General features: G+C 51.9%; 1 protein-coding gene and 1 long non-coding RNA gene across 3 annotated transcripts; both read left to right on the top strand.

Moving 5' to 3' along the window:
- Positions 1-81: 81 nt before the first annotated feature.
- On the top strand, positions 82-1,549 carry MBLAC1 (metallo-beta-lactamase domain containing 1). Of its 2 annotated transcripts, none has more exons than XM_045389517.2 (2): positions 82-198; positions 428-1,549. In XM_045389517.2, exon 2 carries the CDS (start codon positions 456-458, stop codon positions 1,290-1,292), a length of 837 nt encoding a protein of 278 aa, XP_045245452.1. In that variant the 5' UTR covers positions 82-198; positions 428-455; the 3' UTR covers positions 1,293-1,549. The 2 variants fall into 2 exon arrangements, with proteins under 2 accessions (XP_045245452.1, XP_005549204.1); XM_005549147.4 differs by having other exon boundaries at positions 82-129.
- A 1,314-nt stretch (positions 1,550-2,863) lies between these two features.
- On the top strand, positions 2,864-12,523 carry LOC141409831 (uncharacterized). The gene is made up of 2 exons (XR_012432237.1): positions 2,864-3,738; positions 10,075-12,523. It is a non-coding gene; the product is annotated as an uncharacterized lncRNA (long non-coding RNA).
- The last annotated feature ends 372 nt before the right edge of the window (positions 12,524-12,895 follow it).

Here is a 12,895-nt window from a genome sequence, read left to right on the forward strand (position 1 = left end):
AGCTACCTCCGCGGCGCCGTTTCGGCCGCCATATCTGGGTGCACGGGAACTCGCAGAGGACAAACTCCCACGCGCGTTTTCGATTTCTGCGCTTTCCTCGAGTGAGGCAAGACTTAGCAGAGGCCCAAGGTAGAGCGCGGCTAGGATTCGATAGAGGGGAATACAAAGGATAGCCTTAGGAGAGTGACGGGCAAGGACGTACGTACCGCTACAGGAACGGGGCGGGGGCCGAGGATGCCGAGGGAGGGGCGGGCCCAAGTGTGAGGGGAGGCTGGGCGATACCATCTTGGGCAGGGAGGGTGATACCAACTTAATGGGAGGCGGGTGGCAGAGAACCGAGGCTTAGGGGCAGTGGCGGGGCCGGGCTCGGTGGGGGATCGCAGAGGGATAGGACGGTCGCCCACTGCTCCATTTCCTTTCTCCGCAGCCCGTCCCTCCCTGCCAGGAGCAGCCTCATGCGGACCGAGCCATTGCGCGGGGCGTCCCCTCTGCTGGTGCCCGGCGACCCCTACTCCGTGGTGGTTCTGCTGCAGGGCTACGCGGAGCCCGAGGGGGTGGGCGACGCCGTGCGCGCCGACGGCTCCGTAACCCTGGTCCTACCCCAGACCCGGGGCCCGGCCTCCAGCCACCGAAAGTCCCCGCGCGGGAGTGGCGGCGCAGAGGCCGCCCTGGAGGAGGCGGCCTGTGGCCCCATCCTGGTGGACACCGGGGGCCCCTGGGCTCGGGAGGCGCTGCTGAGGGCGCTGGCGGGGCAGGGCGTGGCCCCGGGAGACGTGACGCTGGTTGTGGGGACCCATGGGCACTCAGATCACATCGGGAACTTGGGGCTGTTCCCAGGCGCGGCTCTGCTGGTCTCGCACGACTTCTGCCTCCCCGGAGGCCGCTACCTGCCCCACGGGCTGGGTGAGGGGCAGCCCCTGCGCCTGGGCCCGGGGCTCGAGGTGTGGGCCACGCCGGGCCACGGGGGCCAGCGCGACGTGAGCGTGGTGGTGGCCGGCACGGCTCTGGGTACCGTAGTGGTGGCGGGAGATGTGTTTGAGCGAGATGGGGACGAGGATTCGTGGCAGGCGCTGAGTGAAGACCCCGCAGCCCAGGAGCGGAGCCGGAAGAGAGTCCTGGTAGTTGCCGACGTGGTCGTACCTGGTCACGGGCCCCCCTTTCGAGTGCTCAGGGAAGCCGCGCAGACCGAGACGGAGGGTGGAGGGAACAGCGAGCAGGAGCCGGTGGTCGGAGAGAGGAGCCCGCCCCGCACTGATCAGCCCAGAGAGGGACTGGACTCTTGTAAGCCCTAACATCCAGGAGTTGCTGGAGACAAAGTCAGAGCAGTCAAGGGTGAGAGCTTCCAGCCCTTCCAGGAGGCTAGTTTTCAAGTGAGGACAGAGTGCACCTGACACTGCCATCACATCGTCAGTATCATTGCCTATCTCTGCCACCAAACTAAGATCAAAGGACGGGCTCAGCTCCCTGTGCATTCTCCCTGGGCCTCAGTAAAATGGGGGAAGGTTCCTGGGAGAGGTCTCCAAAATAAAAATGGAAACTGCATTGAAAATCATAGTGCCCTAATGTAAATGTGAAGCATTGACGGTGATAATCGTGCAAACATGGTAATCTGCAACTGCAGCAGGGGCATACTTTGGCCAGTTGCCCCTTTCTTGTAGGATGGAGGTCGCTGAGAGAAGGTGCAGGGCACAGAGATGACTCTTTAGTCACCTGACTTAACGTATCTGTTCATATTTTTTTGTCACACAGGCTGGAGTGCAGTGGTACAATCATAGCTCACTGCAGCCTCCAGCTCAAGCCATCCTTCTGCCTCAGACTCCCAAGTAGCTGGGACTACAGGCAAGTGCCACTATGCCCTGCTACTTTTTTTTTTTTTTTGAGGTGGAGTCTCACTCTGTCGCCCAGGCTGGAGTGCAGTGGTGTGATCTCGGCTCACTCTGAGATCTCGGCTCACTCCCGCCTCCCGGGTTCACGCCATTCTCCTGCTTCAGCCTCCCGAGTAGCTGGGACTACAGGCGGCCGCCACCATACCTGGCTAATTTTTTTGTTTTTTGTTTTTTTCTTTCTTTCTTTCTTTCTTTTTCTTTTGAGGCAGAGTCTCGCTCTGTCGCCCAGGCTGGAGTGCAGTGGCGCAATCTCGGCTCACTGCAAGCTCCACCTCCCGGGTTCACAGCATTCTCCTGCCTCAGCCTCCGGAGTAGCTGGGACTACAGGCGCCTGCCACCACGCCCAGCTAATTTTTTGTATTTTTAGTAGAGATGGGGTTTCGCCATGTTAGCCAGGATGGTCTCGATTTCCTGACCTCGTGATCCACCCACCTCGGCCTCCCAAAGGGCTGGGATTACATGCTTGAGCCACTGCGCCCGGCCATTTTTTTTTTTTGTATTTTTAATAGAGACGAGGTTTCACCGTGTTAGCCAGGATGGATTTTTTTATTTTTATTTTTTTGAGACACAGTTTCACTCTGCCCCCACAGGCTGCGGTGCAATAGTGCAATATTGCACTACAGATTGCACTGCAACTTCCGCCTCCTGGGTTCAAGTGATTCTTGTGCCTCAGCCTTCCCAGCAGCTGGGATTACAGGCTCACACTACCATGTACAGCTAATTTTTATATGTTTAATAGAGAGAGGGTCTTACCATGTTGGCCAGGCTGGTCTCAAACTCCTGGCCTCAGGTGATCCGCCCACCTCAGCTTCCCAAAGTGCTGGGATTATAGGTATGAACCACCACGCCTGGCCATCAGCTAATTTTTTTTTCATTTTTTTTCAGAAATGGTCTCACTGTGTTGCCCAGGCCGGTCTTGAACTCCTGACCTCAAGAAATCCCACCTTCTTGGGCCCTCTGCATCTTTTTTGAGACAGAGTTTTGCTCTTGTTGCCCAGGCTGGAGTGCAATGGTGCAATCTCGGCTCACTGCAACTTCCGCCTCCCCGGTTCAAGGGATTCTCCTGCCTCAGCGTCCCGAGTAGCTGGGATTACAGGCACCCACCACCAGGCCCGGCTAATTTTTTGTATTTTTAGTAGAGACGGGGTTTCACTATGTTGGCCAGGCTAGTCTCAAACTGCTGACCTCAGGCAATCCACCCTCGTCGGCCTTCCAAAGTGCTGGGATTACAGGCGTGAGCCACAGAGCCTAGCCCTGCCCCTGCCTTTATTCACTAATTCTTCATCCAGTGGATACTTAACCCCTGCAGTGTCTCAGGCACTGCCTAAGTTATGGGATACAACCAAGAGCCCGCTGGACAAACTCCCTGTCCCTCATGGAGATCACATTCTTTTTTTTTTTTTTTTTTTTTTTTTTTGAGACGGAGTCTCGCTCTGTCGCCCAGGCTGGAGTGCAGTGGCCGGATCTCAGCTCACTGCAAGCTCCGCCTCCCGGGTTTACGCCATTCTCCTGCCTCAGCCTCCCGAGTAGCTAGGACTACATTAGCTGGGACTACAGGCGCCCGCCACCTCGCCCGGCTAGTTTTTTTTTGTATTTTTTAGTAGAGACGGGGTTTCACCGTGTTAGCCAGGATGGTCTTGATCTCCTGACCTCGTGATCCGCCCGTCTCGGCCTCCCAAAGTGCTGGGATTACAGGCTTGAGCCACCGCGCCCGGCCGAGAGTGGGCTCTTTTATTTAGGGTGTCAGGAAGAGTCTTCGTGAGGAGATGATGTTTGTTCAGAAAACCAAATGAGAAGAAAGCCAGCCATGTGTGGATCTGGGAGAAGGTCATTCCAGGCTCAGGAACAGCAGGTATAAAAGCCCTGAGACAAGACAGCTTGACTCACTGGAGCGGCAAGAAGACCCATGGTAGGGCTGGATGTGGTGGTTCACGCCCATAATCCCAGCACATTGGGAGGCTGAGGAGGGAGGATCACTTAAGCCCAGGAGTTCAAGACCGGCCTAGGCAGCATAGTGAGACCTCATCTCTATAGAAAATTTAAAAATTAGCCAGGTGTGGTGGTGCCTGCCTGTAGTCTCAGCTACTCAGGAAGCTGAGGTGGAGGCTCACTTGATCAGGCTACAGTGAGTTGTGATCTTACCACTCCACTTCAGTCTGGACAACACAGCAAGACCCTATTTCTAAAATTTAAAAAAAAAAAAAAAAAAAAAAGGCTGGCACAGTGACTCACGCCTGCAATCCCAGCACTTTGGGAGGCTGAGGTGAGCAGATCACTTGAGGTCAGGAGTTCCAGACCAGCCTGGCCAACATGGTGAAACCATGTCTCTACTAAAAATACACACACACACACACACACACACACACACACACACACACACACACACACACACACAAGCTGGGCGTGGTGGCAGGTGCCTGTAATCCCAGCTACTTGGGAGGTTGAGACAGGAGAATCATTTGAACCCAGGAGGCGGAGGTTGCAGTGAGCCGAGATCGCGCCACTGCACTCCAGCCTGCGCAACAGAGCAAGACCCCGCTTTCTCAAAATAAATAAATAAATACATAGCTGGGCTTGGTGGCATGTGCCTGTAGTCCCAGCTATAGGTTGGAACATCCATGTACTCCCATGCTTCAGGAGGCTGAGGTCCTTGTCCCCAGACTGACTTCAGATTTGGGTATCCTCATGCAATATATGGTTCTACAATCCTCAGCATGTTTTTTTGTTGTTGTTGTTGTTTGTTTCTTTGTTTGTTTTTTGAGACAGAGTCTTGCTCTGTCACCCAGGCTGGTGTGCAGTGGCATGATCTCAGCTCACTGCAACCTCTGCCTCCCGGGCTCAAGCAATTCTCCTGCCTCAGCCTCCCGAGTAGCTGGGATTACAGGCACACGCCACCACACCCAGCTAATTTTCTGTAGTTTTAGTAGAGATGGGGTTTTACCATGTTGGCCAGCTGGTCTTGAACACCTGACCTCAAGTGATTCACCTGCCTCAGCTTCCCAAAATGCTGGGAACACAGGCTTGAGCCACCATGTCCAGCCAGGTGATTTTTATTTTGTTAAATTTTTTTGTATCCTTTCAAATTTTCTACAAGAAGCATATATTACTTTTGACAATTAGGAGAAATATTTCATTTTACATATCAGCACTTAAGAGTCTATATATATATACACACACACACACACACGTAGTCATCCTTTCCAAGAGGGTGGTTCTGATAAACTGAAATGCCATCTATCTCATATCTTTGCAAGGCTTGTTGATACCCTAAATGGAGACTCGAACATAAAATGACAGTTGTCACATGTGCTGGTGTAGAGCTGTGGGCTCTGTCCCCCACCCTCATCTCAGCACTGCTTTACATGTGGGAACTAGACCTCTATCAGGCTTCCCCCTCCCTTCACCTTTCCTGCCACCATCCATATCCCAATTCCTTTTTTTTTTTTTTTTTTTTTTTGAGAGTTCACCCACTGAAGTGCAGCAGTGCAATCATAGCTCACTGCAGCCTCAACCTCCTGGGCTCAAGCAATCCTCTCGCCTCAGCCTCCCAAGTAGCTGGGACCACAGCACATGCTACCATGCTGGGCTAATTTTATTTTTTGTAGAAAAGGGGTCCCGCTGTGTTGCGCAGGCTGGTCTCAAACTCCCAGACTCAAGCGGTCCTCCCACCTCGGCCTCCCAAAGTGCTGGGATTACAGGTGTGAGCCACGGCGCCCAGCCCCACATCCCAATTCATGCTGGTAGATCTTATGGACTTCATGAGGCAGAGGTAGGAAAAGAGGTCCCAATAGCTGAGCAAAAAGGCTTCCAGGCTTAATGGTCACACTGGCTTTCCCATCAGCACAGCCCTGGGACCCCCAGATGCACTCAGGTGGGACAGGTGAAAGAAAGGAGCAAGTCCACCTTGTTGTGGACAATGAGCAGGCCTGGGTGGATGCTGTCTGGCAGGGCCAGGCTGGAGGTCATTTCCCAGTCACCTGTAAAGGCCACAGGGAGACGAGCAAAGGCGGCTCGGAGGAGCTGGTTCACCAGGAGGGTGAACCAGTCACTGCCACACACAGACTTATAGCCGGTGGTGGCCAGTTTGATGACCCAGAAGCGTGCCGGCTTCCCGGGCCAGCAGGGCTGCCATGGCCACCTGGATCCCTGCCAGTCATCGCACAAAGATGGATGGAGGGAAGGTGGTAAAATGGGCACCCAAGCCCAGCACCACCACCATGTGGGGTCCCCTGGCCAGGCCCCTCAGCTCCCATGCCACAGACTGCAGGGAGGCCACTGGTTTACGGGCCAAGCGTAGGGGCCAGTCGTGGGAGTGCCAGTGCAGCATGATGTCCTGAGCGGTCTCCGCTGCCATCAGGGGCCCCTTCTGGTATGTGGCATGTAGATTCACTGGCTTCAGGGCTGTCGGGAGGACAAGGAGTGGAGATCCGGGGTTAACATAGAGCTGTACTTCCTGTTTTAAAAATACATTGGCCACGCCAGGCATGGGGGCTCACACCTGTAATCCCAGCACTTCGGGAGGCTGAGGTGGGCGGATCACGAGGTCAGGAAATCAATACCATCCTGGCTAACACCGTGAAACCCCATCTCTACTAAAAATACAAAAAAAAAAAAAAAAAAAAAAAATTAGCCGGGCATGGTGGTGGGCGCCTGTAGTCCCAGCTACTCGGGAGGCTGAGGCAAGAGAATGGCGTGAACCTGGGAGGTGGAGCTTGCAGTGAGTTGAGATTGCGCCACTGCACCTCTAGCCTGGGCGGCAGAGTGAGATTCCATCTCAAAAAATAAAAATAAAAATACATTGGCCAGGTGAGGTGGCTCACACCTGTAATCCCAGCACTTTAGGAGGCCAAGGTGAGTGGATCACCTGAAGTCAGGAGTTTGAGACCAGCCTGGCCAACATGGCAAAACCCCATCTCTATTAAAAGTACAAAAAATTAACCAGGCATGGTGGTAGGCGCCTATAATCTCAGCTACTTGGGAGGGTGAGGGAGGAGAATTGCTTGAACCGGGGAGGTGGAGGTTGCAGTGAGCTGAGATGGCGCCATTGCACTCCAGCCTGGGCAACAGAGCAAGACTGTCTCAAAAACAAAAAACAAAAAACAAAAACAAAGGATGGCTGGGCGCAGCGGCTCATGCCTGTAATACAACACTTTGGGAGTCCAAGGTGGGAGGATCGCTTAAGGCCAAGAAATTTGTGTGTGTGTTTTGAGACAGAGTCTGTTGCCCAGGCTAAAGTGCAGTGGTGTGATCACAGTTCACTGATCCTCCTGCCTCAACCTCCCAAGCAGCTGGTACTACAGGTATGTGTCACCACGCCCAGCTAATCTTTGTATTTTTTGTATAGACAGGATTTCACTATGTTGCCCAGGCTGGTCTCAAACTCCTGGATGCAAGAGATCCTCCCACTTCGGCCTCCCAAAGTGCTGGGATTACAGGCGTGAGCCACCATGCCTGGCCCTCCCAAAGTTCTTATTTTTTATTTTTGTAGAGACTGAGTCTTTCTGTGCTGCCCAGGCTGGTCTTAAACTCCTGGGCTCAAACAATCCTCCTGCCTTGGCCTCCCAAAATACTGGGATTACAGGTGTGAGCCACCGCATCCAGTCACTCTTACCACTTTTATCTCCTAAGAATAAATACCAGAACGCTGTGTGAAGTTCTGACATCTCATTTCAAATCCAGTCACACATTTTCAAATGCCCCATCCACACGTTCCACTAGAAGCCCCCTCCCATCTCTTTAACCCATTTAGAAGAAGTATGAAATAAATCCTCGGGCTGGGCGCGGTGGCTCACACCTGTAATCCCAGCACTTTGGGAGGTCGAGGTGGGTGGAGCACAAGGTCAGGAGTTCGAGACCAGCCTGGCCAATATGGTGAAACCCCCGTGTCTACTAAAAACACACACAGAAAAAAAGTTAGCCGGGCTTGGTGGCGCATGCCTGTAATCCCAGCTAATCGGGAGGCTGAGGCAGGAGAATTGCTTGAACCCGGGAGGCGGAGGTTGCAGTAAGCTGAGATCGCGCCACTACACTCCAGCCTAGGTGACAGAGCAAGACTCCGTCTCCAAAAAAAAAAAAAAAAAAGAAAGAAATCCACATCTTTTTCCACTCTACTGCCTCATTCCCAGTTCAGACACCCCTGTGATTTTCAGTTTGAATCACTCTGTGGTTGTCCAGAGTTGTCTGGTCATCTCCAGTTATTCCAGAACCAATCTGTAAACAAGTATTGTCAATCTCCAGCAAACTTCCTTTACTGCCAGCTCCCTGTTTCCTTACCAGTTTAGCCTCTCCTCACCTCACATGTTGACTCCGCTGTTATAACTGGGCTTTGTTCTTTTTTGTTGTTGTTGTTATTTATTGTCATTTTTTGAGATAGGGACTCACTCTGTCACCCAAGCTGGAGTGCAGTGGCCCAGGCTGGAGTGCAGTGGCATGATCTCGGCTCACCGTAACCTCCGCCTCTCGGGCTCAAGCCATCCTCCCACCTCAGCCTCCCGAGTAGCTGGGACTATAGGCGCAAGCCACCACACCCAGCTCACTTTTTGTATATTTGGTAGAGATGGAGTTTTGCCATGTTGCCCAGGCTGGTCTCTGTGGTTATCTTATAACTGGGCTTTGGTCTTTTTTATTTTGTATTTTTATTGTTTATTATTATCATTTTTCTGAGATGGGGACTCACTCTGTCACCCAGGCTGGAGTGCAGTGGCCCAGGCTGGAGTCCAGTGACTTGATCTCAGCTCACTGCAACTTCTGCCTCTCGGGCTCAAGCCATCCTCCAACCTCAGCCTCCTGCGTAGCTGGGACTACAGATGCGAGCCACCATGCCCAGTTCATTTTTTGTATTTTTAGTAGAGACAGGGTTTTGCCACGCTGCCCAGGCTGGTCTCAAACTCCTGGGCCCACGTTATCTGCCCACCTCAGCCTCCCAAAATGTCGGGATTACAGGCATGAGCCACTGAGCCCGGGGAAAGCAGGCTTTGCTCTTTTTAAAAATTGAATCTGTCCAACAAACTGAAAACTCGACTTAAAAACATGGTGTCTCCTACTTGTCACAACATAACCCCCTAAATCCTAGTTTCTCTACAACTCATTTTAAAATTTTTATTTATTTTTTAGAGAGCAAGTCTTGCTCTGTCACCCAGGTTAGAATGCAGTGGCACAATCATGGCTTACTGCAGGCTCAAACTCCCGGACTCAAGTGAGCCTCCCACCTTAGCCTCCCCAGTAGCTGAAACTACAGGAGCGCACCACCACACCGGTGCGCCACGACATCGGGCTAATTTTTAATTTTTTTCTAGAGATGGGGTTTTGCTATGTTTTGCCCAGGTTGGTCTTGAACTCCTGGCCTCAAGGGATCCTCCCACTTCGGCCTCCCAAAGTGCTGGGATTACTGGTGTGAGCCACTGCGCCCGGCCTACAATTTTTTTTTTTTTTTTTTTAAGTCTTTTGTTGCCCAGGCTAGAATGCAATGACACAATCTCGGCTCACTGCAACCTCTGCCTCCCAGGTTCAAGCCATTCTCCTGCCTCAGCCTCCCCAGTAGCTGGGATTACAGGCGCCCGCCACCAGCCTGGCTAATTTTTGTATTTTTCGTAGAGACAGGGTTTTAGTAGAGATGGGGCTTTGGATTTTTAGTAGAGACGGGGCACCGTCTCTACTAAAAGTCCAAAACCCCATCTGTACTAAAATACAAAGATAAAAACCCCGTCTCTTCGAAAAATACAAAAATTAGCCGGGTGTGGTGGTGGGCGCCTGTAATTCCAGCTACTGGGGAGGCTGAGGCGGAAGAATTGCTTGAACCCGGGAGGCAGAGGTTGCAGTGAACCGAGATCGTGCCATTGCGCTGCAGCCTGGGCAACAGAGCGAAACTCCGTCTCAATAAATAAATAAATAATAAATAAATAGATAAATAGATAACATCCCAACTCTATTCCTCCAGTACCCCCCAGCAAAGCCTCGGTTCCAGTCACGGTGATCTACACTCTTGCTCTCCCATAAGAGCCCCCGATCATCTCCTTCCGAGTTGAGATTAGGCACCGTCTGCACACTCCATCTCTCAACCCTTCCCCTGCCCCAAACCCAGGTGTCCCGTCCCTTCACTTCACTCCCCTGACATCCAGGCATCTTGCCCCATCGGCGCGATAGACGTTTTCCGCCTCCTCACCGTTCCTGTTCTCCTCTTGTTCCTCAGAGGCCCCACTCCCTCCCTCATGAGTGCTCAGAGGGCACGGTGTTACACAGATACTGCCACCAGTGCCCCAGCGTGGAGTCCCCCATCATGTGGACGACGTGGCCAGCCAGGCAGCCCAGGATGCTGTTGATGGTGGAGAAGGAGCGGGTGGAGCAAGACAGCGAGTGCCGCACATCGTCGCTGTGGTAGAAGCCAGAGGACTTAGGGGCCGGGAGCCCCCCCCACACCGGGAGGCATGGTTGTTCAGGGGATGGAACTGTAAGCAAAGCAGTCAGTGGGTACAGAAGGGGCGACAGCCGCGGGTGTGGAGTACATGCTGCTCTTTCTGCAAACCGCACTGCCACTTACCCAGGCTCCTGTTTCTCGCCTTGGCCCCCTGGATTGGAGAAATGCTCTGAGAGAGGGCCTTGTCTGTCATATTCCTGAAGAGAAACCGGTGGGCAGGAGGGGAGGTTTTCATGGAAGTGCCTGGGGGGAAGGGATCCTGGGCTAAGGCAATATGGGGGTTCTTAGAGGAAATGAGGTTCTCAATGTGAAGGGCTTTCCTATTCCAGCATCAGACTCCTGATGAGGGATAGGGAGGAGGAGAGGGGTTGGAAACTGGATTTCAGGGGTCCAGTTCTTTGAATTTTCGTGCCTTGGGGATTTCTTTTTCTTTTTTCTTTTTTTTTTTTTTTTTTGGATACAGAGTCTCACTCTGTCGCCCAGGCTGACGGGTGTGGTGGTAGGCACCTGAAGTCACAGCTACTCCGGAAGCTGAAGCACAAGAATCACTTGAACCCGGGAGGCGAAGGTTGCAGTGAGTTGATCATACCACTGCACTCTAGCCTGGGCAACAGAGCAAGACCCTGTCTCAAAAAAAAAAAAAAAAAAAAAAAGAGGAAGGAAGGAAAGAAAATAAAAAACATACTTAATAACGTAATACAAGAAGATACTGGAAGTCTTTTTTTTTCTTTTTTTCTTTTGAGACGGAGTCTCGCTCTGTCGCCCAGGCTGGAGTGCAGTGGCATGATCTTGGCTCACTGCAACCTCTGCCCTCTGAGTTCAAGTGATTCTCCTGCCTCAGTCTCCCGAGTAGCTGGGATTACAGGCACCTGCCACCGCGCCCGGCTAATTTTTTGTATTTTTTGTAGAGTCAGGGTTTCACCATCTTGGCCAGGCTGGTCTTGAACTCCTGACCTCATGATCCACCCGCCTCAGCTTCCCAAAGTGCTGGGATGACAGGCGTGAGCCACTGCGCCCAGCCTACTGGAAGCCTTTTGTAAGAAGTCTTAACTCGCCTCTTGGTCTCGCTAAACCCACTCCGTCGGATTCTCACTCCCGCTTCTCCCAGAAATGGCTAGACCTAGTGTCAGTTCTCAGCCACAGTCATTGCTTGCGGCTGAGCTCAGTGCTCCGTCCTCCCTGAGACACACTCTGCAGCTCGTTTCCTGGACACCTCACTCTCCTGGCTGCTGCTTTGCGATTCCTCCCTTCCTCCTCAACCTCTTTCTATTGGAGTGTGCAGGCTCCATCCTTGCTTCTCTTTGTATTTACATTTACTCCTTTAGTCTCTCGTTGCCTGATGACTTTAACTTCCACGTTTATCTCTCCAGCCTGGACTTGTCTGGATGGACTTTAAAAAAAATCCAGATTTTTTTTTTTTTTTCTTTTTTTGAGACAAGGTCTCCCTCTGTTGCCCAGGCTGGAGTGAGCACAGTGGTGTGATCTTGGCTCACTGCAACCTCCACCTCCCAGGTTAAAGTGATCCTCTGGCCTCAGCCTCTCGAGTAGCTGGGACTACAGGCATGTGCCACCATACCCCGCTGACTCGTATCTTTAGTAGAGATGGGGTTTCACTCATCGTGTTGGCCGGGCTGGTTTCGAACTCCTGACCTCAGGTGATCTGCACACCTCAGCCTCCCAAAGTGCTGGGATTACAGGCATGAGCCCCTGTACCTGGCCAATAAATGAATCACTTTCATCACCTCGACTACTACAGCCTGAGTCCAAGACACTGTCATCTCTTGCCTTGAGGGAAGAGAGAGACCCTCTCATATTGTTTTATATTGTTTTATACTCAGTACCTGTTTTAAGAAAAAACAAGGAAGTGAAACCAAAGACAGGCAGCCCAGCGTCAGGCCCAAAACTGGGCCTGGGCCTGCCTGGCCTAAACCTAGTAGTTAAAAATCAACTTATGACTTAGAAACTGATGTTATCCATAGATTCCCGGCATTGTATAAAAGAACACTGTGAAACTCCCTGCTCTGTTCTGTTTCACTCTGACCACCGGTGCTTGCAGCCCCTGTCACGTACCCACTGCTTGCTCAAATCAATCACGACTCTTTCATATGAAATCTTTAGTGTTGTGAGCCCTTAAAAAGGACAGAAATTGTGCACTCAGGGAGCTCGAATTTTAAGGCAGTAGCTTGCCGATGCTCCCAGCTGAATAAAGTCCTTCCTTCTACAACTCAGTGTCTGAAAAGTTTTGTCTGCAGCATGTCCTGCTACAGCCTGATTACTGAAGAGCTTCCTACTTCTCATTCTCCCTGCTTTTCCCTTCTCCAGTTCATTCTCATTTTTCCCCAATTAAAAAAATTGGGATTAAAATACATATACATATAATTAACCATCTTGACCATTTTATAATTAACCGTCTTGGCCTTCTTTTTTTTTTTTTTTTTTTGTGAGATGGAGTCTTGCACGGTCACCCAGGCTGGAGTGCAGTGGCGCAATCTCAGCTCACCACAACCTCCACTTCTCAGGTTCAAGTGATTCTCCTGCTTCAGCCTCCCAAGTAGCTGGGACTACAGGTACATGCCACCATACCTGGCTAATTTTT

This window comes from Macaca fascicularis, chromosome 3, assembly GCF_037993035.2.
Source record: "Macaca fascicularis isolate 582-1 chromosome 3, T2T-MFA8v1.1".
NCBI classification, from domain to species: domain Eukaryota; kingdom Metazoa; phylum Chordata; class Mammalia; order Primates; family Cercopithecidae; genus Macaca; species Macaca fascicularis.

Coding starts and splice junctions, on each gene's coding strand:
- MBLAC1 (XM_045389517.2), top strand. CDS start 456: ATGCGGACCGAGCCATTGCGCGGGGCGTCCCCTCTGCTGGTGCCCGGC.